The sequence below is a fragment of the Tympanuchus pallidicinctus genome, unplaced genomic scaffold (genome assembly GCF_026119805.1).
Source record: "Tympanuchus pallidicinctus isolate F22 unplaced genomic scaffold, pur_lepc_1.0 scaffold22, whole genome shotgun sequence".
Classification (NCBI taxonomy): domain Eukaryota; kingdom Metazoa; phylum Chordata; class Aves; order Galliformes; family Phasianidae; genus Tympanuchus; species Tympanuchus pallidicinctus.
The window spans coordinates 9,764,709-9,791,625 of NW_026294739.1; the positions used below are offsets into that span (position 1 = coordinate 9,764,709).

At 34.4% G+C, this 26,917-nt stretch overlaps 1 protein-coding gene across 1 annotated transcript in view; it reads right to left on the reverse strand.

Annotated features, from left to right (window-relative positions):
* The window catches only part of ATR (ATR serine/threonine kinase), a 36,560-nt gene that overhangs the window by 1,213 nt on the left and 8,430 nt on the right, over positions 1-26,917 (reverse strand). Inside the window, exons 11-46 of the mRNA XM_052686144.1 lie at positions 26,284-26,474; positions 26,109-26,209; positions 25,632-25,803; positions 24,820-24,987; positions 23,945-24,139; positions 23,415-23,600; positions 22,902-22,994; positions 21,235-21,365; positions 20,901-21,044; positions 19,611-19,704; positions 18,947-19,072; positions 18,059-18,265; positions 17,712-17,825; positions 16,689-16,804; positions 16,242-16,362; positions 15,284-15,421; positions 13,964-14,171; positions 13,333-13,511; positions 12,299-12,463; positions 11,873-11,964; positions 11,232-11,323; positions 10,652-10,829; positions 9,823-9,999; positions 9,320-9,479; positions 8,608-8,787; positions 7,638-7,780; positions 7,162-7,259; positions 6,034-6,266; positions 5,171-5,305; positions 4,469-4,669; positions 4,011-4,154; positions 3,478-3,628; positions 2,568-2,724; positions 2,285-2,438; positions 1,628-1,779; positions 1,088-1,193 (exon numbers count right to left, since the gene is read on the reverse strand). Coding sequence (XP_052542104.1) covers positions 1,088-1,193; positions 1,628-1,779; positions 2,285-2,438; positions 2,568-2,724; positions 3,478-3,628; positions 4,011-4,154; positions 4,469-4,669; positions 5,171-5,305; positions 6,034-6,266; positions 7,162-7,259; positions 7,638-7,780; positions 8,608-8,787; positions 9,320-9,479; positions 9,823-9,999; positions 10,652-10,829; positions 11,232-11,323; positions 11,873-11,964; positions 12,299-12,463; positions 13,333-13,511; positions 13,964-14,171; positions 15,284-15,421; positions 16,242-16,362; positions 16,689-16,804; positions 17,712-17,825; positions 18,059-18,265; positions 18,947-19,072; positions 19,611-19,704; positions 20,901-21,044; positions 21,235-21,365; positions 22,902-22,994; positions 23,415-23,600; positions 23,945-24,139; positions 24,820-24,987; positions 25,632-25,803; positions 26,109-26,209; positions 26,284-26,474 — 5,402 coding nt within the window. The remainder of the gene's footprint in view (positions 1-1,087; positions 1,194-1,627; positions 1,780-2,284; positions 2,439-2,567; positions 2,725-3,477; positions 3,629-4,010; positions 4,155-4,468; positions 4,670-5,170; positions 5,306-6,033; positions 6,267-7,161; positions 7,260-7,637; positions 7,781-8,607; positions 8,788-9,319; positions 9,480-9,822; positions 10,000-10,651; positions 10,830-11,231; positions 11,324-11,872; positions 11,965-12,298; positions 12,464-13,332; positions 13,512-13,963; positions 14,172-15,283; positions 15,422-16,241; positions 16,363-16,688; positions 16,805-17,711; positions 17,826-18,058; positions 18,266-18,946; positions 19,073-19,610; positions 19,705-20,900; positions 21,045-21,234; positions 21,366-22,901; positions 22,995-23,414; positions 23,601-23,944; positions 24,140-24,819; positions 24,988-25,631; positions 25,804-26,108; positions 26,210-26,283; positions 26,475-26,917) is intronic.

Here is a 26,917-nt window from a genome sequence, read left to right on the forward strand (position 1 = left end):
TATGGTATGAGGACTGCTCTGAAAGTCATGTCTTCTATTGTGTTATGTCAGCCCATGACTTCAGAGGTGATGTTGGGCCTACAGCAGTAGAATTTGAACCTTCCCAATATCCTGTTACATTTTGCTGCCCTGTGACAAATGGCAGCAGAGGTGCACTCTGACAGAGACCGAACAGTGGATGTGAGCACAGTGAGGTGCTGCTTTCATCAGTAGCAACTCTGCGGATGCAGGTAGTTACAAGTGAGGCATGTAGGCTCTTGTTCACTGCTAACAGCGGTGACAATGTTGAAAAATAGTGCTTTGTAACTGAGAATTTGCTCTATACAACAGTGTTACTGTGCTCTTTGTAGTTTCCATAGAAATACATAGAAATAAATTCAGAGTGACCTCCTTAGTTTGTTCTTATCTTAGTTGCTCTGTTTATCAGTGCTTCTTAAGTTACGTCTGCTATTATATGATCAGTCTTTTTCACCAAATATTCCTTATAAAGCAAAAAAAAAAATCAAACAGGTTTTTACAGAAGGAAAAAATTTCAACTGCAGCTTGTGAAAGCTCTATTTTGGATAAACAGTACAATATTTATCGGCACCTACAAAAGAAACACCAAATATTAAATCCTAATTTTTTATAAAGTATTCCTTGACATGTAACAAGGCACATATTTCTAAGGTACTTATAGAAAGCACAAAACATCCCTGGAAAGGACACGTGGAATGCTTTTCAGGTATTACCATCACTTATTTCTGGAGCACACTGTCTTAGAATACAGAAAGGCAAGAGCCTTGACTATCCTGTGCTTTCTGTTGGTATTATTGATCATTTATTGATCATTATTGATTATTGATCATCACAACAACTCATGACAAAGTTATAAATTTTATTTTGCTTGGTTCTTTAGTACACAAATTATATTCTTCACCAATAAAAACAAAAAGGAATATAGACTTATCAGAAAAAAAAAGTAATTTTAAAATGAAGGAAAATGAATAAAAGGAAAGTTAAGCTTCCAATTAGAAAATAATACAAATTGCAACTGTAATGGACAAGTAACATTGGAATATTTATGCTGTGTTTGTTTTCAACTAACCTTTTCATTGACAACTTCTCCAGTTTCATTCACCTGTGCTTTTGTATTCCCTTTAACAGGCTTACTCCACTCCACAAGAGGATCATGAAGAAAAGTCTTTAAGACACTAAAGAAATAAACAAAAAATAAAAAAGGCCTGAAAACACTGGACAAGAGCAGTACTTATGCCAGATATTAGAACACTGATTGCTTAGAGTCAAATGTAAATATACACTGAAGCCAGGAAGAACCACAAAGGCTACATGGTAAGTTAAAGAACATCAGTAATATGAATAAATTTTGAATATACAAGAATTATCTACTTGTAGTAACAAATCACTGAGTCTAAAGTTTGTGCTGAGTATTTCTATAGGTTTATATTTAGCTGCATGCCATAGCAAGACTGAGCTGCATGACAGACATGCTGGAACTGGCATACTACTATAGCTAGCACAATCCCAGGCACCCACCATGAAGTAGGATCAGGAAGTGTTCTAAGGAACTACTCTGTTTAGGCTAGGGAGAGTTTTTTCAGAGCTTTAGCAGAAACAGTTGCTGTACCTCATTAAAGGCTCCCTTTGATCACGCATAAGCCTCATTGTGACTTCACAAGCTCTTCGGAAGAGACCTTCTGTTCCCATTGGACCCATTCCATTAACCATGTTGTGGGTGAGACGAAAAGGAACGATTTCCGGAACTTCAAAAGTTTCTCCCTTTTAATTGATACAAAAGGGTATGCTATATATGCATGATGTTCTGAACCAAATCTTGTTGGTTTTTTGGTTTTGTTTTGTTTGTTTTTTAGCAGAAACATCAAAACTCCAAATCCCACTCTGATTGTAATTTTTCTTTTTTTTTACTGAACCCTAGGATTTTTTTGTGCTGAACATTAGGAACACAAAGAAACCCTTCACAGCAACAAGACTCTGCATGTGATAATTGCATCTTTGGTTGGAAAGTGGTGGTGGAGAGTCACAAAATACAACAAAAAATGTGGGGCTATTTCATCTGATACTGGCATAATCAAACAGTTGGCTTCCATTAATGCAGTGCAAATATTCTTTATGTGTCACATATTATTGTGCATAAATAAGAAACAAAACGCAAGACAGAACACAACAAATATATTAAAAAAAAAAAAAGAAAACAATTGTAGATGTTTACAAAATTACACGCAAGTAAAATATAAAGCAAGTTCAGCAAGATGCCATTTCTCACCTTATTGAAAAGGCAGTTGAAATCTACATGCACACATTCACCAGTCAAAGAATCAAACAGGATGTTTTCACCATGACGGTCTCCTAGACCAAGTATGTAACCTACCATTGACATGACTGCAACAGAACGGCAGTAGGCAGATCTGCTGTTATACCTGTGCATAAGAATCAGATATGTTAGACAAAATCACCTCCCTGATTATGTCTTCGTTCAATAGCATCATTAATTTTTAATGAAATAGACAAGTAGATGTTCTTGAGCTAGCCCAATCCCAGTCACTCACCATGAAGTAGGATCAGGAAATGTTCTAAGAAACCATTCATGAAAAACAGGAGGATGACGAGGCAGAAGGACTTCTTTGAACATTTTCAGCTTTTCAGGCAAAGGTGCTGACTTTGGAAGCATATGCTGACGTAGTTCCTTTCCAGTCATATAGATACCTGTAAGAGACCTCCTCAATTAGACAAGAGAAATCCCCCCAAATAAAGCATTATACATACAATTACAGTACGATATTTTAGATATGATAAATTTTTAAATGAAATGAATAAATGAAAAATAACCTACATAACATGCAGCTGGTGGGGTGCTAGAGAGCAAATAAAAACTGATAATGCTAACTGACACAGTAGATGAGGTACAACATATCACATAAATGTACTAGAAATGAGAAACAACTGATCAAATTTGAAGTAGAACTCCACAATCTTCTATTATTCCATGCTGCATCTGTTCTCTTATACAATTATGCCAATTGTTTCAGCAGAAGTGCCAACAGTATGGGAATATATTAAGATGATTATGTTAACAGATAATTGATAAGGAAATTGTTCATGGCAGGTGCCAGTTACCTTCCACTGAAGAGTGAAAATATGCTACGCACACAAATAATAATATATTGCAGATAGAACTACAGTGACTGAATCTAGCCTGATTCCTTGCTGTTTATCTTGTTTACCAATAAAGGCAAAAGTCCTTAAACAAAACACAACACATAAGAATCAAAGAATGGCTTAGGTTTGAAGGGAAATATGGAGGTCATCCTGTCCAACCACTATGCTCAAATGGGGCCACCTAGAGCAGGTAGCCCAGGATCACATCCAAACTTAAACATCCTTCTCTTCTCTCCTCTCTCCTCCCCTCAATCGAAAGTTGTACAGTATATATATTTTATTTATTTATTTATTTATTACCCTTCTCCTTATAAAGTTTTATTAGGATATTTCTTAAACCAGCAGTATTGTTCACCCATTCAATTATGCCACATTCATCATTCAATGGAATAACTGCATAGGTTCGTATATGGAGTTCTCGCCGACGTGACTCTGCATCTTTTCTTAAGCACTGTTGGCAAAAAACAAAAAAGATGAAAAGAAAAAAATGAGAATAATAAATAACAGGATGGAAATGTATATTGAAAATTAACTATCCTGTTCACATTTGTTTTCCAGTCACAATCCATAATATAAAATTCTAAGTTTAATATCTACAGTAGAGCAAATACAGTTGTTTTCACAACTGTGTAACAAATCATGCATTATCAGTTGCGATTGAAGAAATATTTTGCAAGGGTTTGCTTCTTCCTCCTGGGAGCTTTATCTCAAGATTAGGAACAAAGTTCTTCCCTCCTCCCCTCCTCCCCAACCCCCTTTTTTTTTTTTTTTTGCTGTTATTGTTTGATGGTTCAGAATTTTATGCATAATGAACCTGAATATTTAATTCAAACCTTATTAATAAGGGAGTTGAATTCCATGAGCCGACAGTCCTTTCTTAGATCGTCTTTAGGTTTACACATCATAATATAAGATTTCCCATCTGAACCTTTTAAAGTGATCTTCTTTGGCTTTTGAAGGGAAGCAAGAATTTCTACCTGAGGAAGAGAGGGATCTTTTTTATTAACCTCGTATCAGATCATACAAAATAAAACATCTACTTTTAATAGACCACTTTAACCTCTCATATTAGCACTTCCATGGTGCTACAACATCTCAGAGCAAAACCTCATCTAAATACTAGGAGGCTATATCCTTCTCACATTACTATGACAGAAACTACTCATTTTTAAATGAAGGTAATTATGAAGTTTCCCACTCATTCCTTCATTCCTAGCAAAATAAGAAGATAAACTGAAAGTATATTTATTTAACATGAAATTTAAAGTTAGGTGCCAAAACAGAGGCTTACCGTATCATCAAAGCCTGCAATGTAGGCCCAGCATCCAGGAAAAGGGTCGTGGTTAGCATGTGTACCAGGAATTGAAGGAAGAGTTGGTATCATTACAGATTGTAATGGAATGAGAATTTGACTGAATGTGTGCTCTTCTACCAATCTCTTAAGTGTTCTGAAATGAATATTCATGCTTAATGCCGAGCTGTTTCCATCAACCTGAAAAAAAAATTGTTTAAAAGTTAAAAATAAACATATCAAGTATAATTGCAATTTTACACCAACTGATAGCTTATTATGATAATCTGAAAAATTACAAATTTCATTCCAAATTAAATGGATGTGGTCCAAAATAAATGTATCTGGCCCTTACAGCATATCTTTCTCACTCTGACCATAAATATGTAATAATGAAATTGTTTATGTAATTTTACCTTTATTATCAAGTTCATATGTTTATCACAACAGAGCCAGCTCATATTTCTAGTAAAACATCCAGAAATGTATTGCTATGTACTTAAAGGATGTTCATTTCGAACTGCTTTCTACTACTAACATATTTTTATTAAGAAAAATTCCCCAAATCTTTTACAAGTGGCTGCAACGTAACAGAAATTACTGTAATGTGATGCACTGGTTAATGTGAGCTATCAGAAGAAACTGTTGTGAAGCACTTGTGAATAATTCTAGTAGATGCATTAATTTGTTTATTTTTAGTACCGGTTTGTTGCAGAGTTCTAACAGTTTATCCGTAAGGCGTGTTGCATCTCCAATAAATTTTCCTAAGGACTCCTTCATGTTGATAGCTTTATTTAGTATTTCCTTGCATCTATTGACACGCATAGGGTATGAAGACTGAAAAAAGAGTGAAATTAAAATTTATGAAACAACCAATTAAAAAGATCCCTAAAGGAACAAAAATTCTAGTAGTAAAATTAGTATTTCCTCTACTCACTGCTTGTCATACTGAAAACCTTCAAGAGGAAGTTCTCTATCAGAAATCTTGTGCCTGAACTTGCAAATACTCAAGTAAAATACTCTATGTGTGCACGCACACTCAAATTCTCTTCTCAAACCATTCCCTGGAGACTCGCAACAAAAAGACTAAATTATTCAAGAACATGAGCATACCCTGAATATTATTTAACTAGCCTAACAGAAACAGAATGCTCCATGCCTTCTAAATTGCTTTTAAATTACTCTATTGCCAGGCACATTTTAGAAATAAAGCAATATATTTACTTCATTTTTAATCAAGACAGAGGAGTGAATATTTGATTATAAAACTAGAAGCACTATTTCAATTTAAAAACAACAAAATCTGTTTTCCATAACCACCCAATTCACAGCTTTTTGTTATTCAAATTTACTTCCAGAATAAATCATTCCAATTCAGGATGTAAGTCAGCAATTCTTCCTGGCTAGATTTAATCTGAAATTTCTGAATTTTAGACTGTAATAAAACCTGGTGCTATGACAGCATGATGACCTGTTCCATGAAGCCACACTGCAGCAGTTAAAACACTCAATTTGATCTAAATTTTGAAGAGTTAATAGAATTGTAGCTTTACTTATCAGGGCACCTTAGACACAGCAGTCATCATCCACATTGCTTGCTGTGGGTAGGCTAAAAACACCTTAGCAACAATCACCATCAGAACAGCAAAGACTTCATCATGAGAATGGCAGATTCGGGAGATCAACTGAGAAAAAGCTGTCAGAAACTGATAAGGTGCTAGCTGATTTGTGTGCTCTGTAATCACTTTATTTATTTTAGCCAAATCATTTTTCATTTGAACGCGTTCCGAACGACTTGCTGAAAAACACAAGATAGTAAGATTTCATCACTTTTGTCACCTGAAATATCAAGTCATTTAAGTCAAGCATACAGAAACACATTTTATTAGTAATTTTCATGAGGAAAAAAAAAAAAAAAAAAAAGGAAAAAACCTACTGAAAAAACCTGGCCTACCATAAGGTTATTTTTAACAGATCAGACAGTAACATAACATATACACCATTTCATTAATCAGCCTAACAGGAGGCATAGATGGAAACAAAATAAGCACAGACAACAGAAACATAAAACAAACAATACTAGAAAAGCTCTCCACCCTTAAAATAAAACAAAACCACACCTCAAAAGAATATAAGAAGTTCAAACATGAGTATAAGAATTCCCTCTATTTTGCATTTATCTTTGAAATATTTCTAAACATATCTTTGCAGAGAAGACTATCTTAAACAGCAGAAGGAAGATTTTGGAATTCTAAAAGCAACACAAAATATTAACTACTGTTCAAAAATATTCCATTTAAAAAATGCATTGAAAACCTTAAAGAAACAATAAAACACTATAAAGAAATGTATGGGCAAGTAGTCTTGAAACTAAATTACTAACGAATCTGTTGGATTGCTTAGTGCTTGACATGCTTTTGGTAACAATAACTTTTTGAAAGACTTTCACCTTCATTACATGCAAATGAATCTACAAAAGCTATACATTTAGTTAGCAGATAGTTCAGTTTAGCTTGAATTAACATTTTGAGAAACAACGTCTATTGCTGATGTGAAAGAGGCAGCCATCAAACTCCCTGTATGTATAAAAGATGCGATTTTCTGATAGCTGGCCCAGCAGAAATACACTTTACTGCTCTTTTGATCATATATATAAAAGCATGATACAGGAAATACAACGTTGAAAGTTTTACCTTTATCACACTCATATGCTTTTGCTCCAAAATCCAGCCATAAAGATAGCATTCTTGGCATTGACTGATAAATAAATTGGTTTCCATACTGTAGAGACCTGTAATTAAATGCTGAAGTCACAATATGTTAACAATAAATACTAGAAGCAATACAAATATAATATCCTTAGTTGCTATACATTCCACTCTGGAGTACAAATTTTTTGTTAAGCGTGTTAATGCATCTGCAACAACTAAAGGCTTACTAATACATATGGGTTATGTTTTACATTAATCAAAACTGCAGATGAAATATTTAACTTACTACCCTACGTATTAAGACAACAATTGCTTAAGAAGGCAGAAATAAAACAAATTGTTCATTAAATCAAGTATGTTGTGTTTTCTTTTACTGCTGTGTAAAATTAGGAGTCAGTCAGAGCTGCTGCAAGAACGTATACCCACAATACGTAATCATCATCTTTCTGTTGTCTAACCTTCCAAAATGATGAACTATGTATCTAATCAGATCTCCTTGCTTTTCCATCTTATTGTCAGTTACCATTGGCATTAATTTATCATAGTATTTAGCAAGATAAAAATGTCCATCTTCCCATTCTGGCAACAATAGTGTAACATCCTGTAACAAAGAAGAGTTACTTTGTCAGAGAAACAAAATTATTGTATTAGTTACTGTTGTGCGAAGTATGTGAAGAAAAGTAGTTACCTGCACAGTTACTCTTAACTGTGAATCCAGAATTGGGACCAATGCCTATGCAAACTAGAAATCTATTCTTAAAGCACTTTTTGGACTAAGAGACAGCAAAGTAATATAAACTACGATGATTTAAGATTTCTCAACTAAAATATATATTAAAAAAAAAAATCAAATTCCTGATCAATTAAATACTTTTTTTTTTTTTTTTTAGGTTCTCAAAAAGTGAAACACCAGAATTGCATGGCATAAATTAGACCAAAAACAAATGGCACATCCATTCCCCAAACACTAGTTTCCCAGGCCAATATAACAGTGTAGAGAATGCTAAGCATTAGTGTTTTTACACAGTTCAGCAAAGAACAGTTTTATATCACTACCGAAGACAACCATAACAATGAAGAATTACACTGCCTTTTTAGAGCAGTCTAAACATTTCAGGGAGAAATCCACATTTGTATGTGCATTTGAAAAAAAAATAAATCCACAAACTCCTGTATTTTATTTATTTATTTTTCACTTAGATTTATACCAAGTATCCTCTAGCTTCCTTACTTTGGAATTGTAGCTTTCTCCAGATTGATGTTTCATATTTAAGTTAATTCAGACAGTTAAATCTTTACAAGATTTACATCCTGATATACCACTTACTCCCAGCAATGCTACGTTTGGTCAACATCATCAGAAGCATAATGATAAAAGATATGTTATTAAAAACTACTGCCTTGTAAACACTTAGCATATTGAATTACCTTATACTTTTTCATAACTGCATTGCTTTCAAAGTTAGCTGTTTCTTCCATAAATCTACCAACCAGCAGTGTTGCACGACCATGGATGAGCTGATTTTTGGTATCACATGGTGCTTTATTCTCAGGGAAACATAGCTCCACTCCCTTCTGGAGAACAATAAGTGCTTGGTGAACCTCACCCTAATGGAAAGAGGAAAACATTTTAGATAGTTTAAATAAGAGAGATGTAAAACAACTTACAGCTGTTAATAAAGTAAAATTGTGTTCTTGAGTGTTCTAGAACATTCTGCATGTGGTCACTAAATGTTACTGTCTTCAAATGCTCCTTAAATCTCCTCTACTCTGCATCATTGTCCTGTTAGATCTATAGCACTGTAATTGCTCCCATTTCTGCCTCTCTCTGATTAGTAAAAACGATAGAAATGGAAAGTGACCTACTATTAAAATTTAATTCCTCTAGGTTGCATCAACAGAAACAGGTAACCCAAGCATTTCATACCCAGCTGCCAGAAAAGCCAACAGATTAAAAAAAACTGATCAGCAGTTGGATGCCAAAAACTTCCCATGGCTTAACTGCAATCAGAACAAGTTCACAGTCCCAGCTGATGTATTTTATCTTACACAGACTGACCACATGTCTTTTTTTTTTCTTCAAGATTAAAAGTTATTTACTTGCATGTAAGAAAGTAAATTCAGTTCTTATTTTGCTTACTTTGGACCAGAGCCACTTTGCTCTTTCTATATAAAGTTCTGAGAGTGTAGATTCCCCAGCATTCAGAAGAGCATTATATGCAGTCTGATGATGACCAGCTTTTCTTGCAACTCTAGCACTCTGGAGCCAACACTGACCAACAAGCTCACTGTAATCCTGGCTGCCAAGACATTTTTGGAGGAAATGAACAATTTTAGTCACAAACGCAGCTTCACAATGTCACAGAGTATCGAAACACAAATCCAATTTCATGATGAGCTATATACTATACAGCAACTGTTTAAAATCTTTCTTTTAATGTTTTTTTTTCTTTTCCTACATTTCTCTTATCTTTCTTATCTTTCCTACACAAAACACCCTTACATTTTGAATACAAGAAAAGGAGGAGGTCTGCTTTTGTCGACAACGTAAGTTTCTATGGTTTTATCTTCTCTATTCTGACATGCATACAAGAAGCCAGAACCTGTCTGAGAGCAAGATACAAGAAACAGTCATGCTTTCACCTTTTACTAAGACTAAGCAAAGCCCTTCTTAGTGCTAGAATAGGTTCTTTTGCTCTGTAAGAATTCTGGGTCATTTCAATACGAGCACACCAATTCAGGGAATCTCTACTGTGTTCACCATCTGGTTGCTGAAACATTGGTCCAATGCTATGTTCCAACTCACAGAGCATATGCAACCTGTGGTAGTAAAATAAAAACAAAACAAGTCATTGAAAATTGCTTATACGTGTATGCACATGTATGCACACACACAAGTTTTACACAAGTTTTGCTATTTTCTTTCTAAAAGTATGTTAATTGATTTGTTTCATGAAAGGTCCTGCCATAAAGATGCATCTACAGTACAAAGGAATTTTTTTTTTTTAATTAAAAATATTCAATAAATATTAATTTAATATAAAATCCTACTTCAAAATTGATTAAAAGCTACTTAAAAGGGATGGACTTCCAATTCTTAATTTTTTCTGAATGCTTTTAGGCCATTGCATATATCAGAAACTATGCTCTTAAGTTAATGAAGTTAAGGCCATGGTAGCTACTGGCCTATAAGTACTATGTCAAGAATGCCATGCAATGATTTATTTTTTAATAACCCAATGACTACATAAACTTGGTTACTGGTTTTTAAAGACTGAAGCCAATATTTTTTTTTTTGTGAACACTTTTTTTAAACAGGGAAATTAAATGGGGAAAGTAAATTCCCAGTCAATCAAAGGTTGCCTGTTGGCTGAGTATGCAAAAGAATGACAGTAAATATGAATCGGTACCATAAATTCGATTACATTATTTCTAACATCGAAAATAGTGATATGTTATGGAAATGAGCAACCTGATAATGTGTTCATATCCTCGCTGATAGGATCCTCTTTCAAAGCTAGCTGCTGAAAGGGGCACAATCTGTTCTGCTCGAACAACCTTGAGCGTCTCGTAAAACGCGACTTCATTTTTCTTCTTGGCTGATAATAATAAATGTCCTAATCTGACACTCCAAGCAGTGGACTTCACATCTTTGGGGAGAAAAAAGCCTCTTAAAACTTTGCTTCTTTTGCATCTTAACCTGAACATGCTGGTGTATATTACCATGCTACTTGAAAAATATTCAGAGTAACTTTCTCTCAGAAATAATTAAATACATTTCAGAAACACTCAGTAATTCCACCCCACAACTGCAATCCCAAATAAACTCATAAGAAATTTGGTCTTGGTACTCGCTTCAAATTGTTACTCAAAGACTATATAGTTCACAATCAAATACATTCCCAAAATCTAGAAGACCATCAGGAGCAATCCTCCTCCTAATTAAATCCACAGCTGAACAACTGCAATAGCTGCCCTTTGATTTAAAATTAGGCTAACAGATACAGTTGGTCAGAAATGCAAGAGAGTATTCTTACTTTGACACAGCTTACCTGAAGCCAAATAGTTCTCCAGTAAATCCCACTGTGACAGTTTCCAGGCTGCTTCAACTCTATACGTGTTCAATTCAGAAATCCATTCAGACCTATTCAAACAAAACAAGAGAATTATTTTTTTCATTTCTCCCCATACATTATTTCTATTTTATATTATATTAGAAATACAGTAAATATTTCTTATACGAATTCTGTTTTGCTTCAAAAGAAGTGAAGGAAGCTTTACTTTTATTAGAATTCAGTAAACCCAAAGGATATGCATTGATGAAAAAATAGAAATTATACACCAGGATCTCACAAATTCAATTTCCAGGTAGTGCACTTGACTTTTATGGTATATTTTAAAGACTACTAGCTTTTTATTAGACTACGGAACAGCTATGGAACAAGTAATAAGACACTGAGAAATGAAGGATTCTGTTTTTTAAAGTAGATCTCAATACTGCATGCAACTCAGATAATGTACTAACACCTGGGAAAATCTTAAAATAAGCAATTTATAGACAAAGTAGATGAAGTTGCCTAGCTTCACACTGCCAGCTGGATATGCTTGATAAAGCACGAAGATGACTAGCAATAAACAGGGTTAATACAAGAAATATGTATTACTCAAACATTGCATTAAACACTCATATTACCTGTTTGCAAGTACTCCATTCACTTGAGTAATTACAGTAGATAATTGACCAAGGCCTAACATGGACTTCACTACACCATGGTAATGAATAATCTAGAAGTGGGAAAAGAAACAAATCTGGACAAAAACAATCATCAACTATTAACCAAAGCCTGCAAATTACAATATGAACCCAATAAGAGATCTGTTGCAGTTGATAAGACACTTCCAAATAGTAACACATCACTCAGCAACTGTCACAGAAAACTCTTACTTAAGTCATATTTTACTTAAACATTGTAAAGAATATACTCAAGAGGTATTTTTTGGCACTCGTATGTATTAGTTAATCACCGTATTGTGGAAGATTGTATATATATATGTATATATATATATATATATATATATATATATATATATATATATATAAATAATCTGTCACATTTACCTGATCAGGTTCTAGTTGGATAGCCCTATCATAACAGGCTGTAGCATCTCTTAACAAGCCAATACTTTCATGTTCGAGGATTTGTTCCTTGAGAGATGGTTCTGCTTTCCGAATTGCACTCACTCCAGCTACTCCATCTGGCTCATGCATTGCAGCATACAATTTCTTTATTCAAGAAGAGAAATGGACATCAAAAACAGCTCCTTACACAAGAAGGTACTTGGCACATAACATGTTCAGAATCACACATCTTATTGAAAACAAGGCAAACTACTGTAGTTTGCTTGAAGTTTTCACTGTAAACATCAGTTTTGATGTACTTTTTTCTTCTGCTTTTTTTTTTTTTTTTTTTTTGAATTCCAATGATAAGCCCCCCTTTTGTTTAGTGTATTGCAACAGTCGTGATCCCATACCTTAATAACAAGTTTTTTTTTAAAAAGGACAAAATAAACATCCTATGCTAAAATTATATATGAAGCTGCAGATTACTGATGGTGGAAAAGCATCATACGACACAGTTTTGCAAATTTGAGAAGCCACTGTGGAATATAAACCATGAGAGGTTTATTTCACAGGTTAGAATATTTCTTAAGAACAGTAGGAATCCTTTTGAACATCCTTAGTGTTAGTTCTCTCTCTACTTCATAATAAATCACTCAGCCTTCTTTCAATTTTCTTTTGTTGCTGTTATGTTTTTATACTTGGCTGTGCTTTCTGTGACAAAAGACATAGTGTTAACTGAAAGGAATAAAAGCCATACATTCAATAACAAGGATAATTAAAAAAATCAACTATTTTCAAGATTTTACGATCTTCTAGATTTTTCTCCTTCCTTTTCAAATAAAGGAAGCATGCCAAGTAAGGGCAAATGCTACATACAGCTGAAAGATCACAAACACACTTGCATTCAACAGCAAGAGCACGTGTACATCTTTTCTTCTTCCCATTCCAAAGAATAGTCTGACAAAGTTTTATTCATCTATATGTCTATTTTTATTCTAAAATAAAACAAACGCTCAAAGGAACTACAGAACCTGCAGAAATCCAAGATGCTCCTGAATATTTTGTTTTTTCTCTGTGATGAATGACTCAAAATGCATCACAGCCCTCGTGTAAGCCTTAGAGCGAAAAGAAGCCACAGCCAGGGTATCTTGAGGTATCAGGTCTAAAAAGCGTGTCACGTTCTGATATTCTCCACAGTCCTGGCTTGAAGCTACAAAATAAAATCGTCTTTAGAAGTCTGTCAGTAAGGTTCCACTTGTGAGAATTACCTGATGCATCAGCATTTACTTAATTTGTTTCAAAATTTAGTGAGATAAACTGATTTAAACACGTTTTCCTGTCAACAGTAAATTCATTAAAAAAAAAAAAAACAATACTGCTGAGCTCCTATAGCTTGCAAGACAGCATGCAATAAATTGAATGTTTAGAAAGCTACCAAAACATTAACATTTCATTTTATAATTTCAATGTTTCTTAAAATAGGACTCAAAACAATGAAATCACATGGGTTTGAGGAAATCACAACATGACAGTAAGAAATCATAAAAAAGAGTAACACTATAGCAAAATCACATTCTTACATTGCCATAATGTGAAGCAAAACATCTTGGAGTTTATTTGAAGAATGTAAATGGTTTTTTAAATGAAACAAGCATCACTTACTTTTTAGATCACTTTTGTCTTTGCTAGATTTGCTAGTATTTTTTTCAGCAATAAGCATCTGAAACTTGTGTCTAGCCCACTGAGTAAGATGATCAAGCATGGAGAACACTGTCTGCGTGCTCAGCTGGCTTAGATCAGATGCACTGTCTTGAAGTCTCCTGCTACACTGATCATCATGTTTCAGGACAGCCATAATCTCCATGTAAACCTACACAGGCATTAATGTGATAAAAGACAGAAGCACCATACAGACATGAAAATATCAGGAAACTGCAGTTAACATTCAATAAATGAAAGTAGTAAACATTTTAATTGTATATTTTAATAATGTTGGTTTTATTTATAAACTCTGTTAGTCTTGTCACCTTAAGAGGAAAAAAATAACAAACCAAGAAGCAGTCACCAGAAGACTCTAGATAGTGATGAATTATTTGAAAAGCACACTCTTGGATTCAGAAAATATCACGATCACTGGAATTTTAGGTTTCAAAACACAATGAATGCTGCTGTAATTCTGCTGCAAGTACAAATCAAATGATAGCTGACTTAACTATTGACTACCTTAACTACATTGCAGATGTACTTTATTTAAGTACATAACATGCTGAAAGTCCTGCTTACTGATCATTTCAGTAAGGCAGTGAGTTAGACAATGTTAGCAATAGTTAGTGAGTTAGCAATAGCAGTAAGTTAACAATGAGTTAGCATACATGACAGACTTGTTATCGATGTACTCATTCATACAAGAAAGATTACTACATTCCTAATTGCATACTTCTACACACCCAGAATCTTTCAACACAAGTATTTTCATTTCAGAATTTCAAATGGAATTTAACCTATATTTTTCATGCACTTCAATTTCTGCTAACTCCAAGTAACAGTAAGATTAACTCTCAGATATACGTGACAGTCCTATCTCTGCTCTGCTACAGGACACGTATGACTCCTGCTCTGTGTTAATCTTGTGGCTAAGCAAATTCTAAGTGTATACATGGGAAAGAAAAAAATTAGAGGTTAAGATTCCCAGAAGCATACATGTTCAATTAATTCCTTTGTTTCATTGCACTGTGTTCTCTCTTTGTACTACTCCAGCTCCTGATACTACAGTAATTATAATTAATGACACAGTAGCACTTCTAAGCCCCACTGAAATAACCACAAGAAACAAAGAAACCCATAGAATACAGAGGTCCAAAAAAATTGTTTGATATCTATATAATTTGTTCATGGAGGTCTGCAGTAATTCTGCAGAGCTGATCAGCTCTTAGAAAGAAGAGATTCTGAAAGTTCTCATTAAGAACAACTGATACATCTTACCTCTTGTTGATCCTCCTCACTGCATCCCAACAAAACATAAACAAGGATGTGTGGTAGCAGATAAATTGTCACTTTATAGTCATTCTTCATCATAATACTGCAGCAATCAAAAACTTTTCTGGCAAGATCATGTCGTACCTACAGAAAAACAGTATTTTCAAGAAAAGCATAATTACAAATGCCTGAATAATTAATAGGTTTCTATTTGTTGACAATTACAAAATTATTTGATGGAACAGAATTTAAGATACTGAACTCCAACAAAAAATTCAGACTTCAACCTGCAACAGAGATGCCAGAGAGCTGTCACTGCATGAATGAATTGCTGATACTACAAAACAAATAGGCAAGTATTGCCTGCATGTTCCACTCTTCCTTGTCTTCTACGCCAATAAGAACTGGCAGTGGGAAAAAAAAACTTCAGACTAAGAATCTACTACTGCTTTGAACCTCTCATCTGCACTTAAAGCATGAAAAGAATATGAAGTTATAAAGACAATCAACTTATCTTTAAAAGAGAAAGAGGTCAGTTTAGATACTGAACTGCCATGGACCAATTAGATGTTGGAAAGAGGAAAAGAAAGCAACAAAGACATATAATTACTTTCTGTGTGCTATGAGCTGTGGGGAGGTGAAAGAAATCTTTCAGAATAACTCAAGGTTTTCCAGAAGCATTTCAGACACTTTTCAGAGGCATTTCTTAGTGCCTGCAGCTATGCAACAGTCTGGACAAAATTCCTAGAATTTTGGCTTTCACACTATGAAGTCTGTCTAGTGAACAAGGTGCTAGGGAAAGAAAAGTTCATCTTTACTGGGATGATGCAAGAAGTCTGCAGTATGCACTATAAGATATCTCCAGAGAAGAGGGATATTTCTCTCACCCATCCCTTACTTTCAGAAGTTCAGTTAAAATGCTGTGTTTTGTATATAGCAATATAAAGCAGACTTATTCTCCTACCTTTGTTATAAGGTAACCTGCCCAAGTTGCTGACCATTCTGCAAAATTGTCACCTAATTTGCTTAGGTAAATAGGCTTCCTCATCTTTGACCAATCTATAGCCTTTTGATAACTCTTGTACCTGTAATTTTAAAATATTTTATGAAGTAATATTTTAATAAATACATATAGCAAAGAAAAACCAACCAAACAAAAAGCAACATCATGCCATTCACTATGAAGTTCCCCAGCTGGAATCCTCTTTAAAGGAAGAAGACAATTAACACTCTCAGTAGTCAACATGCTTTTAATTCTAGAACATTTTGAAACGAAACAATCAAACGTGCTACCAGGACTTTAAAGTATACTTCCAAGTGTTGTTGAAACAAGTCTTAAAACTAATTTCTGCTTGGAAGATAAATAGTCTTAAAACTGTTATGTAAAAAAATTGCATGAGTTGTCCTATACCGTGTATTTAAGTGAGGTTCCAAGATTTCCTGCACGTGCTCAGGAAATCTCCTCCAAAGCCTGGAGCCTGGGCAGTCACTGTTTGTCTCTCTACAGTCATAAATAGACAATAGCTCCTGTAAAGACATAGTTTACATGAATAAGTTAGCATTAAAAATTTGATGACTGCAGTAATAAAGAGAGCTGGTATACACACAGAAGTAATGAGATACAAATTACAGAATGCTGAAGTTAGAAATTTTTTAACTGCAACATTTTCATCCAGATTTGGATGAATGTTATTATTAACCACGGGTTGATTCTAACAAACCAGTGATTTCCCAGATTCTCTAGTTGGTGCTAGGGCCACATTATCTCATTTTCTTCACATCTGCCAATAAACAAGGCCCAGAAGTTAGTCTGAATCCTTCTGGTGCAAGAACTAATTTAATCCGCTGACCATATGGGGCCATTTTCTACTGGATCTAGGAAATCCTCCTTTCACAAAGTTTGTGAAATTGTAGCTTTCACAAAGATTAAAAAAAGTAAGAAAAAAGTCAGCCTGGAGTTAGCAAACCAGCATAGAAGGCTACCGTCTTAAAATTAGAGCATATTTGATTTCTACTGCCTCTTTAGAAGAGTAAGCAGAAATCCTCCTAGGAGTAATTGCTGTTTTTCACCTCTGCTTACATGCACAATTTTCAAGTCAGCAGTCTTGGAATTACACCTTGAATCACTATGTATACACTGTTAGTAGCCTCTGAAACACCATATCTCTCTTCAGATAACACAACAAAAACAAATCTATGCTTTCACTAAGATACTTCTTGGGCAAGTGAGCAATGAGGAATTTAAAGAAAAAAAAAACAAAAAAATCACTATCCTGTATCACTTTAACAATGCAATTTAAAACTGTATGAGATGATGGTTCAACGATTTAAACACATACTTCAGAATGTACATATTTAAAATTGCATAATTCTGCATTCAGTGTGATAGGAAGTAACTTGTGAAGATAAAAGAACATCTAACATTGAATCTTACCTGAATGGCATACGCAGCAGAATCCTGAGCACGAACATTATCAGCATAAGCAAGAAATGCTCTAGTCAGTTCCATCAATAATCCGTAGGCAAAATTTGGATCCTCCACACCAGCCTCAATCACAAACACAAAGCCAATTTTATTACAACAAAGTAATAGCTGTATCGTTAACCTCCACATAGTCACTTCGAAGTCTGTCTCTAAGCTGGTTTAGATGACAAAGCAGGCAGAGATTTTCTAAGAGCCTAAAGCTGAGGTTTCCTAGTCCCACACATTTAAAATAATTAAACAAATGAAATCCCACAAACATTTAATACTGAACAAAATACTACAGAAACACCTCTTACCACAAATGTAAAATCTTTTCCTTGAGTTTCACTCGTTGAAAAATCCAGCCTGCCAGGGTCTATGGCTCCCAGTTCCCCTAAACATTCCCCACAAAGCAGTCGGGCATGAGAATTTGCATCCTGACAGCCAATTAGAAGTACAGTAACCAACTGAGAGATGACTGGCTCTACAGTTTCACTGTCTGTTACATACTTCACCAATTTTTCCTAGGAAGTTTAAGGGAAAAAAAAAAAAAAAAAAAAAAAAAAAAAGAAGAAAAAAAAGAAAAAAAGAGAGAAAGACAGGTTTTTATACAACATTGTCACCTCTTACATCAGATTTTATCTGTCCATGATGTTAGGTTTGTCATGAAAATAACAAGATCTGAATAACTATAACCCAATCATAAACATATAGATTTGTAAAGCAATATCTTTGCAGTTTGTATGTGTCCAGATAATTTATTTGAACATGATCAAGAGATTCAAGCTTTTCTTGATGGAAGACAGAGAAGGAAGAAAGAAATTAAAAAAATGAATGGTATGAGGTGGTCACATACCACTTACTTTAAAATACTGCAGTCTCATAAAATTCCTTGATCTTGACGCAAAAACTGTACATGTTCTAACAAAGAACAAACCTTCAAAATCAACTGAGGACATTGGCATCTTAGATAAGAAATATACCAATATTCTTGCTGAATCAGCATCATATAAAGACTGATTTTAAATTATATGTTACGTGGTGACACAGTGGAAAAGAATCCCTTCTGCCTTTCATATTAAGTAACATTTAGATTAATAAGTTCAGGAGAATAACACAGCTCATGCAAACACAGTAACATTAAAGTTGATGGTCCAGAGGCTCCTTTGAGAACACTTGAAATTAACTGAAGAGGGTTTTAATACCTGATTTCTATACAACGTTTCTTTCAGGCTGGTAAGTGCATGGATACGAACATCCACGTTCTCATGCTGAATAGCTCTCATGGACAGCTGCAGCGTTGTCTGTAAGTCAGTGCTTTTGGAGGATTCCTGAGCAAGATATGACAAAAGAAATTCTAATCTAATCTAATAGGAACACAGTTAAACAGCATTTCAAAGAACATAAGAAAGGAGACATACAAATGCCTATTCTTCTACCAACATTCTCAGCTAAAAGGTGCTATGTTTGCACTTAAAAACAAACAAAAACATTTCTACTAAATACTTGCTACCTCCTATCTCTTTAGCTTGCCTTCAGAAGGTAAGTACAAGGGATAGACTACCAACTAATAATAAAAATAAACAGATTCAGGATTTGGGACAGATGTGGGATTAAATTAAAAGTAATGAATTCAGCAACAAATTCATTTCCATAGTCAACCACCTTTTTTTAACCTTATACATTATTTTATCTCAAAAAGTTGCGAAGTTGGAATTTAGAGAATCTATAAAACATTCTTCAGATACAAAAGTTCTATTTTGTAAGCAAATAAATACTATTCTTGCTTAACAAGATTTTAAGAACATTTTTCTTACTCCACATGAATCCACCCGAAACACTAGAAACAAACAAAGAAAGAAGTTATACCTTTCGATATTCCTGAAGGACTACTTGAATTTCCTTTAGTTCCGGAAGGTCAGGCAGAAAATATATCTCATGTAAGAAGTCCCGTACTGTATCCCTAACAGTCACAGAAATATTGCAAAGAACATTTCAAACATTAGTTGGATCTGAAAAGTCATAAAAAACCATTAAAACAGTAAATTATAATAACTAGAAAAAGCAAAAACTTGAAAAGCAGAAAAACACTCCAGATAGTTTTGCATTTAAGTGTACACATAAAACAATTTATTTGTCTTTTTACTGAAAGATACAGATATTTCTTCTCTATGCTTTAAATTACTCTCTAATTCCATTGCTTTCAAGGTTGCCATTTACCTCCATCAGGTCCCATACTCCTTACTCAAAAAGGTAGGATAATCCCATTTGGTTTTGAACCAATTTCACTTTTTCTAATGTGAAAACAAATGACCAAAAAATGAGTTCTCTTTTACTAACAAGAAGGAATCTATTTCAATTTTGCTGCCACAGGCTGCAACAAAAGTCTTGTTATTCAAAACATCTGCTTTTGTTTTGCAAACTGTTGGTATGATAAATGCAAGGAAAATTAAAACCCAATGAAAGTAATCAAAATACAAACTCTGACCATTCCTAGAGAATTCTGTTACAAAAAATAACACGAATAAAAATTAAGATCCAACACTGCGCTTAAAAGTTCAAGTCATGATAATTCAAATCTTAAAAAAAAAAAGTATCAAAAAAACAAAGGAACAACAACAAAAAAAAGTAATACACCTTGATTTTCTCTTAGATGGTGTGATCATATGCAAAAAGGATGTGATCAATTCTGTGCTCTCCATAATGACGACTCTAATTTGTAAAATAGAATCAAATAAAGACTTCATTTCCTTCCTGTTACCACTCTGTATACTTCTCCCCACCTTAGGATAAATGCTAGCAGTCATTGTTATTCTGCCTGCGTGGCCCGTAGATGCAAACTGTTTTCCATTCCAATAACAAAAACACAGAATCTGAAAACAAGCTCAGTAGTGATGTCAGGGGAAGCACTCTGAAGAGGCTGTAACTTGGCCACACCATCATATATTATTAATGAGGTCAATGAAAGAATATCTTTTCAGATGAGGGTATCCTTTGTCAAATTTCAAAATCTCCTTGAAACTTACAGTAGAAATTTTATAAAACAAGTTATTACTTCACAGAAAAATGCTAAATTTGCTGATCTCAGTACTGGACAAATTTCATTCAGTGCAATTCCTATTACAGGAGCTAACGAAGTGAAAATATTTTGTGTGGTACCTGTTCTCAACTATGAGAAAGTAAAATACTGCTGTAGTTTCCTTTGGCTGGATATGTATAAGAGGCAACAAAGCTACTATCACATGGCTAAGCAGGGAGCCAAGGTATGAATGGTCCAGGCTTCGAACAAAACAGTCCCAGGCCCTACACAAGAAAACACACAAAAACAATAGCAATCAATGATTCTTCACTGCATAAAGATATTTTAGTTTAATTGTGAGGAGTATTGTAAAGTATTTCAGCTCTGTGCTTTGGATTACTGTCTAAAAGAAAACAAGAGCATTCAAGGACAAATGCTCTTGTATGTCACTGCTTAGGAACTTGATCAGTTCACCTGCAACACAGTTCTGGAAAGTCATCCTTGTATCTTAGAGCTGTTCTCAGCGTGGTCATCATCTTCACTCGTACTGAACTGATGTGTTTGGGACCCATAAGCTTCATTAAAGACATAAGACTGTTTAGGGCCTATATGTAAAGAAAAAAAAACACATTTTGGTGTGTTAGATTCTCAATAAAACACCTACAAGCAGCCAATACAACCAAGCTACCATGGATTAAGACATCATATACCCATTAAACATGTGAGGTAATAAAACTGCACCTTCTGTCTATCCCAAGACAAAAAAATATATTTTTTTACATTTTTTTACTTTAAAAATCCCAGTTAAAAAACATACGGTTTCATGTTGCAGAAAATAATTTGCCAATTAGAGAAAAAGAAATGAGATCTGGAATGACAGGGCTACAATAAAAGTTTAACTGTTTAGACAGTCGACAGATTCATGAGGGAAGAACTGAGACACCAAAGGAGTTTACAGTTACAGAAATCTGATGATTGACAACCAAAGTTCAAGAAGTTGTAAAGTAGACATTTGGAAAACAGAGAAAATAAAATTGCATTTAAAAACAAAGAGAATTGATGTAAAACTTATAGAAGAATTGATAGCAGGCTTCAGGGAATAGTTTACAGGTTAGCTGCCACTGAGACTGATGAATGATTTAAGAGAAATAATAAGACGCAAGAAAGAAAAAAGTAGGAGATACTTCAGTCACAGTCACACTGTGGTTGACAAAGGCAGCAGAATGCCCAGCATGACACATCAGTTATCAGAGGAAGAAACCAGATCTTGATAAAAGGTCTTTGGAGGGAAGATCCTCATACACTCATGGAAAAACAAAAACAACAACAACAAAAAAGAAAAAAAATAGAAATAATAGCAGGTACAAGATAAGAAATGATGCGTAAAGGAAGAAATTCAGAAAGCATCAGTACAAATGGTTAATAAATGACAGTACGACAATAAGAATACCTCAGAAGCAAAAAGCTAGAAAGAGAACACCAGAGAAAATACAGCAAGCCTATAAACAACAACGTTATGTGCTCCAGGACTGCATAGCTGCCTAAATAAGTTACCTATCCTGCCTCTGTATAGTAGCTAAAAGGTCTCCCTTACAGTTAGAAGTATACAGACTCAGCACAGCACTATTTGCAGAGTTTGTCTTACGTGCCAAGCTGTGAGTTCTCATTTTTCAAGTCTCCCTCTTGTTTTGCTTCTTATAGCTCCTTTGAGCTTACAAGTCAAACCCAATTTCCCTTAGATTTGCATCATTCTATTTTCTTTCAGCAGTAATTTTAGGTTTGTACTTCAAGGCCCTCAAATCCTTGACTCCCATACCCCTCCACGTCATTTCTTTCATGTTTGTTTTGTAAATGTAAAACACTTGGATTGCTCCTCAGCAATTACTGAGTGAGTGATGTGTTATTCACTGTATGTGACTCAGTTATGTACATTAGCCGATCAGTAAAGAGGAAAAGAAAAGCATACTTCTGAGCTTACACAGTAGTCCAGCCCACAGTGAGATCACCAGTTTTAAAGAATCATGCATAAACCTCATTGTTTTTTGAGCCTTCCTTGACAACTACCCAGCCACAAAAGCAAGCCTGGAGTACTGAAGTAGTTCTTACTTCTTGGTTTTAATGTTCATATTAATTTTACGTACCATTTTTTTATCCTCAATGCCCACACTAGAACTCAATAACTGCATGTTAAAAAAGGCCAAGATACCAAGCAATTTAGGCTGCAGATAATCAGCCTGTAGAGAGGGGGAAAAAAGTGAAAAAGTAAAAACCAAGTAAAATTATTGTTAACACATTGCTAAATTGCTCAGTTTAAGTAATGAAACAGCAAGTACAAAATGGTAATTCTGACAAAGATCCCTAAAAATGTATACTGTTCCTTAAGTAGCAGTGTTCATGAAAGACATCCCTATTATGCTGTGGTTTGTTGGTTTTTTTTTTGTTTATTTTTGGTTGGTTTTTTTTTTTTTTTTTAATTTAATGCATTCTTGCCATGCATTTTTGTATTAGAGGAACAGTTGATATGCAATGACAGCATCTTCACTTCTGTCTCAAACAGGATTTCTAAGTTAAACATCAAGTTGTCTTCACTCCTAGACTCCAGATTAAAAATATTTATATTAAACAAAACCAAATGAATATTTTGGTGTACTTACCATTTGCTCAGGTGATGTTATTTCCCTAGGTCCCTGATAGGGATCATCATGAGATGCAAATGAAGCCAATATTGACAAGCCATTGAATACTTGCTGATAGTGCTCTCCTATACGTAGCAATAATTCATTATGCAGTCCCTGGTAGTCCTGTCTCAACAAGCTGCCCAGTTCGATCTCAGTCTCATTCTATAATCAACAAAAAACAAGCCTTACTTTCACCACAGTGAAATTAGCACACACAGACAGGAAGCAATGGATTCTGATTTACCACAAGAATCATAGAGAAAACTCCCAGTCAGGTCAACATCACATCATCCAAGTCTTCAGAGATTTCACGTTCACAAAATACCTCACAACAGTTACTCAGAGCTAATGAAACTGATGATAAACAATAACAAAAGAACTTCTTCACCTATTTCCCCAGCTGTGCTTTGCAATACTTTTATTTAGATTAAGCAGAAAGAAGAAAATTCACTGTTCATCCACCATTGCTCTCCACCTGCATCTGAACAGAACAAACATTAATTTACCTTGAGGTAATGAAGTGCCCGCTCAAGCTCATCCTTAGAGCAGGAACAGACCAAGTGAGAGAAGATGTATTTGAAGTTGTTGATTAAAATCTCTCTTCGGTTTACGTTCAGTTGTTTTGCTATGGTTCGAATAAGGATGGAGGCTGCAGGACTGGCCTTGGCTGCAAGGTCAGGCAGCAGCACTTGCAGGGTCCGCTGATGAATTAAACACAACAACAAATAAATTAAAAAAAGCAAACAGCAAAATAAAACCCAGAATTAAATTAAACCAAATCAAAATAACCCATACATAAAACAAATACAGACCAAATCCTCCTCCAAAGACACCAAATCCAAGTCCTGGTCAACATATATCTACATTCTTACGTGTGGCCATAGTTAAAGAGAAAGAACTTGAGATGGAAACATTTCATCTAAAAAGCAGTTAAAATAACTGTTGGGTTTTTTTTTTTTTTTTTTTTTTTTTTTTTTTTTTTAATCTAACCAGTACTAAAACATCCAAATAAAAGTGAGAAGCTTATCTGAACCTTACATAGCTTCACAGATTGTTTTATTTGTATTTTACAAAGAATCCCTTCCAGTGCACTAAATCAATGTAGATATACTCAATTAGCGCTCTAGACTACAGACAGTTCATTAAACATCATACTTGAATTAGCTGAGTCATCACTGCATCTCTTTTATAAAACAATTCCTCCATACTTGAGCTCTTAGTTCCAGCAATCCAGAATCATTCTAAATATAACAAACAGCAACTAGAGAAAAATTATCAGATCTGTAGCACACATCAAAAAGGAACATGGACTTAAGAGAAATCCACAAGCATACAAACAGCCTCCCACAGAAGTAGTAGTAAAAGGGACTAACCAACTTACTGACAAAAAGCGATTTAGATCTGGAAAGTCAAACACATTAGCAATCTCAGACAACATGTCCAGAGCCATTTCTCTCTGGTGAGCAGCTTCTTGTTTGTGCAGCTCATTACCCTGGCACGGAGCACTCAATACTGCCATCTGGCTGGAGTGCAGGGATTCCACTAGAAACTGAGCATGAAGAAATAGATATTAAATATTATTCCCTCTTTTCACTCCCAATGAGCTTCATTCTTTTTATGTATCTGTTTTTGTTTCTCATGTATTGCACATAGATCCAAGATTATTATTTCATGATAGAACTGAATTAATAATGGCATTTCATTTTGCAATCAGAGGCTCAGATGCTGCACACAACTCAAAATGGAACATTCAAAACTAGAGAAACCCGACTTCAGTATTTTTTACTTTAAGCAGAATTTCTGCCTTTAGCTAATGTTAACCATCATTATTATGCCTGTAATAAAGTTTGATTTAAATTCCAAGTTTACATTCTAGCCTCCAGTGACAACGGTACCATATAAAGCAAGAATGTATACAGCTCCTTTATGTCAGCATTAAGGCATCTAGGGAATTAAAAGAGAAAAGCAATGCTGGTGAAGGGAGAAGACTAATGACAAGATCAAATATTTCTCATTTCCAGAATTTCTCATTTCCAGGTTTTTTTTTTGTTATTGTTGTTTTTAAATCATCTCTTTCCTGCCCTATGAGATATCTTGTAAAATAGTGTAATGTTTATCTTTAATAACATTTTCAAAACACACAAAAAAACCCCTGAATTAATGTCTTTATAAATCACCAACTCTTATTTTTACCTGACAGATAGGTTTCTTGTACTGACTGAAAAAAGCTTGTAGTTTTATTGACTTAGCTACTGCCAGGGACCGAATTTCTGTGTAAGCTGCTCCAGCCACAGAAGCTGATCTGGACAACAAACAATGCAACAAATGCAAGAGGGCAAATGGTACCAAATCTCCTTTTGATGCCCTTAAAAAGCAAGCAAATAAAAAGTAATTAGAAAGAGAAACAGTCACTGCACTAATAAAACTGCTGAACAACAGGTACCTACCATAATGCTAAACAACTCTTCATTGCATATAACTAGCTGGTCTGTACCTGCCACAGTACCACAGAAAAAGAACGATGCAAATTTCATATGCAACAAAAGCTTAGAACAGTTGCAAAGGACTCTGGACAAAGGTTGAGCTCCAAATAAATAAACTTAGCAAAAAGTTACTCTGCCTCACAAACTGACAGTACTTTGCATTTTTCAATCTATTGTCAAAAATTACCTTCCAATATCTCCTGTTGTGAGAATCAAGGTATCTTTAAGCTCATTATTTCTTGATATTTTGGCATGTGTATAGGCTTCTTTCATTCTTGAAACAAAGAGCTAGATCACATGAAAAACAAAACACGTTAGTAAATGAAGTTGAGAAAAAGAACAATAAGTAAATATGAATTCACCTCTTTTATGAATCCTTCTTCAGAGTCTATGGATTCTAATATGTTCTTTATGCAGTCACTGAGAGCAACCCGTACATCTTTGTCTGGATCTTCCATTAGATTTAATAATGACCCAACAAGAACCTTCACACTTGACTCATCACTGTTAAAATCCAGATGTTTGCAAAGGTGAGGTATGTTTTCTATAAATGCTATGCAGCATGGGTTGGTGGAGGAAAGAAAAAGATATTTTTGTTTATTTATTTTTTAAATAAAACAACGATAGAAATAAGCACTGAAGTACATACTTATTTCTGAAAAGAGTAAACATTGTATAGCTTTTTTTGGTTTCTCAATGTTTAGATTTTATCAAGTATTACATCTCTAGGTGTGGCCAGAAATTAAAATTAACCACAGTAGTTTAAAAGGATTATCATAACAACGTCTAACACTGTCACTGATAAAAACTGAAATACAAAATTTCAAGCACCATCTTAGCTACAAAAAAAGAAACCAACAACACAACAAAACCACCTACCCAAAGCTATATATATATCTATATATATATATAGATATATAGATATATAGATATATATAGAGATAGATCTAAATAAATAATTTTATATGAATATATAAAAGGAATGTACAGAGTAAA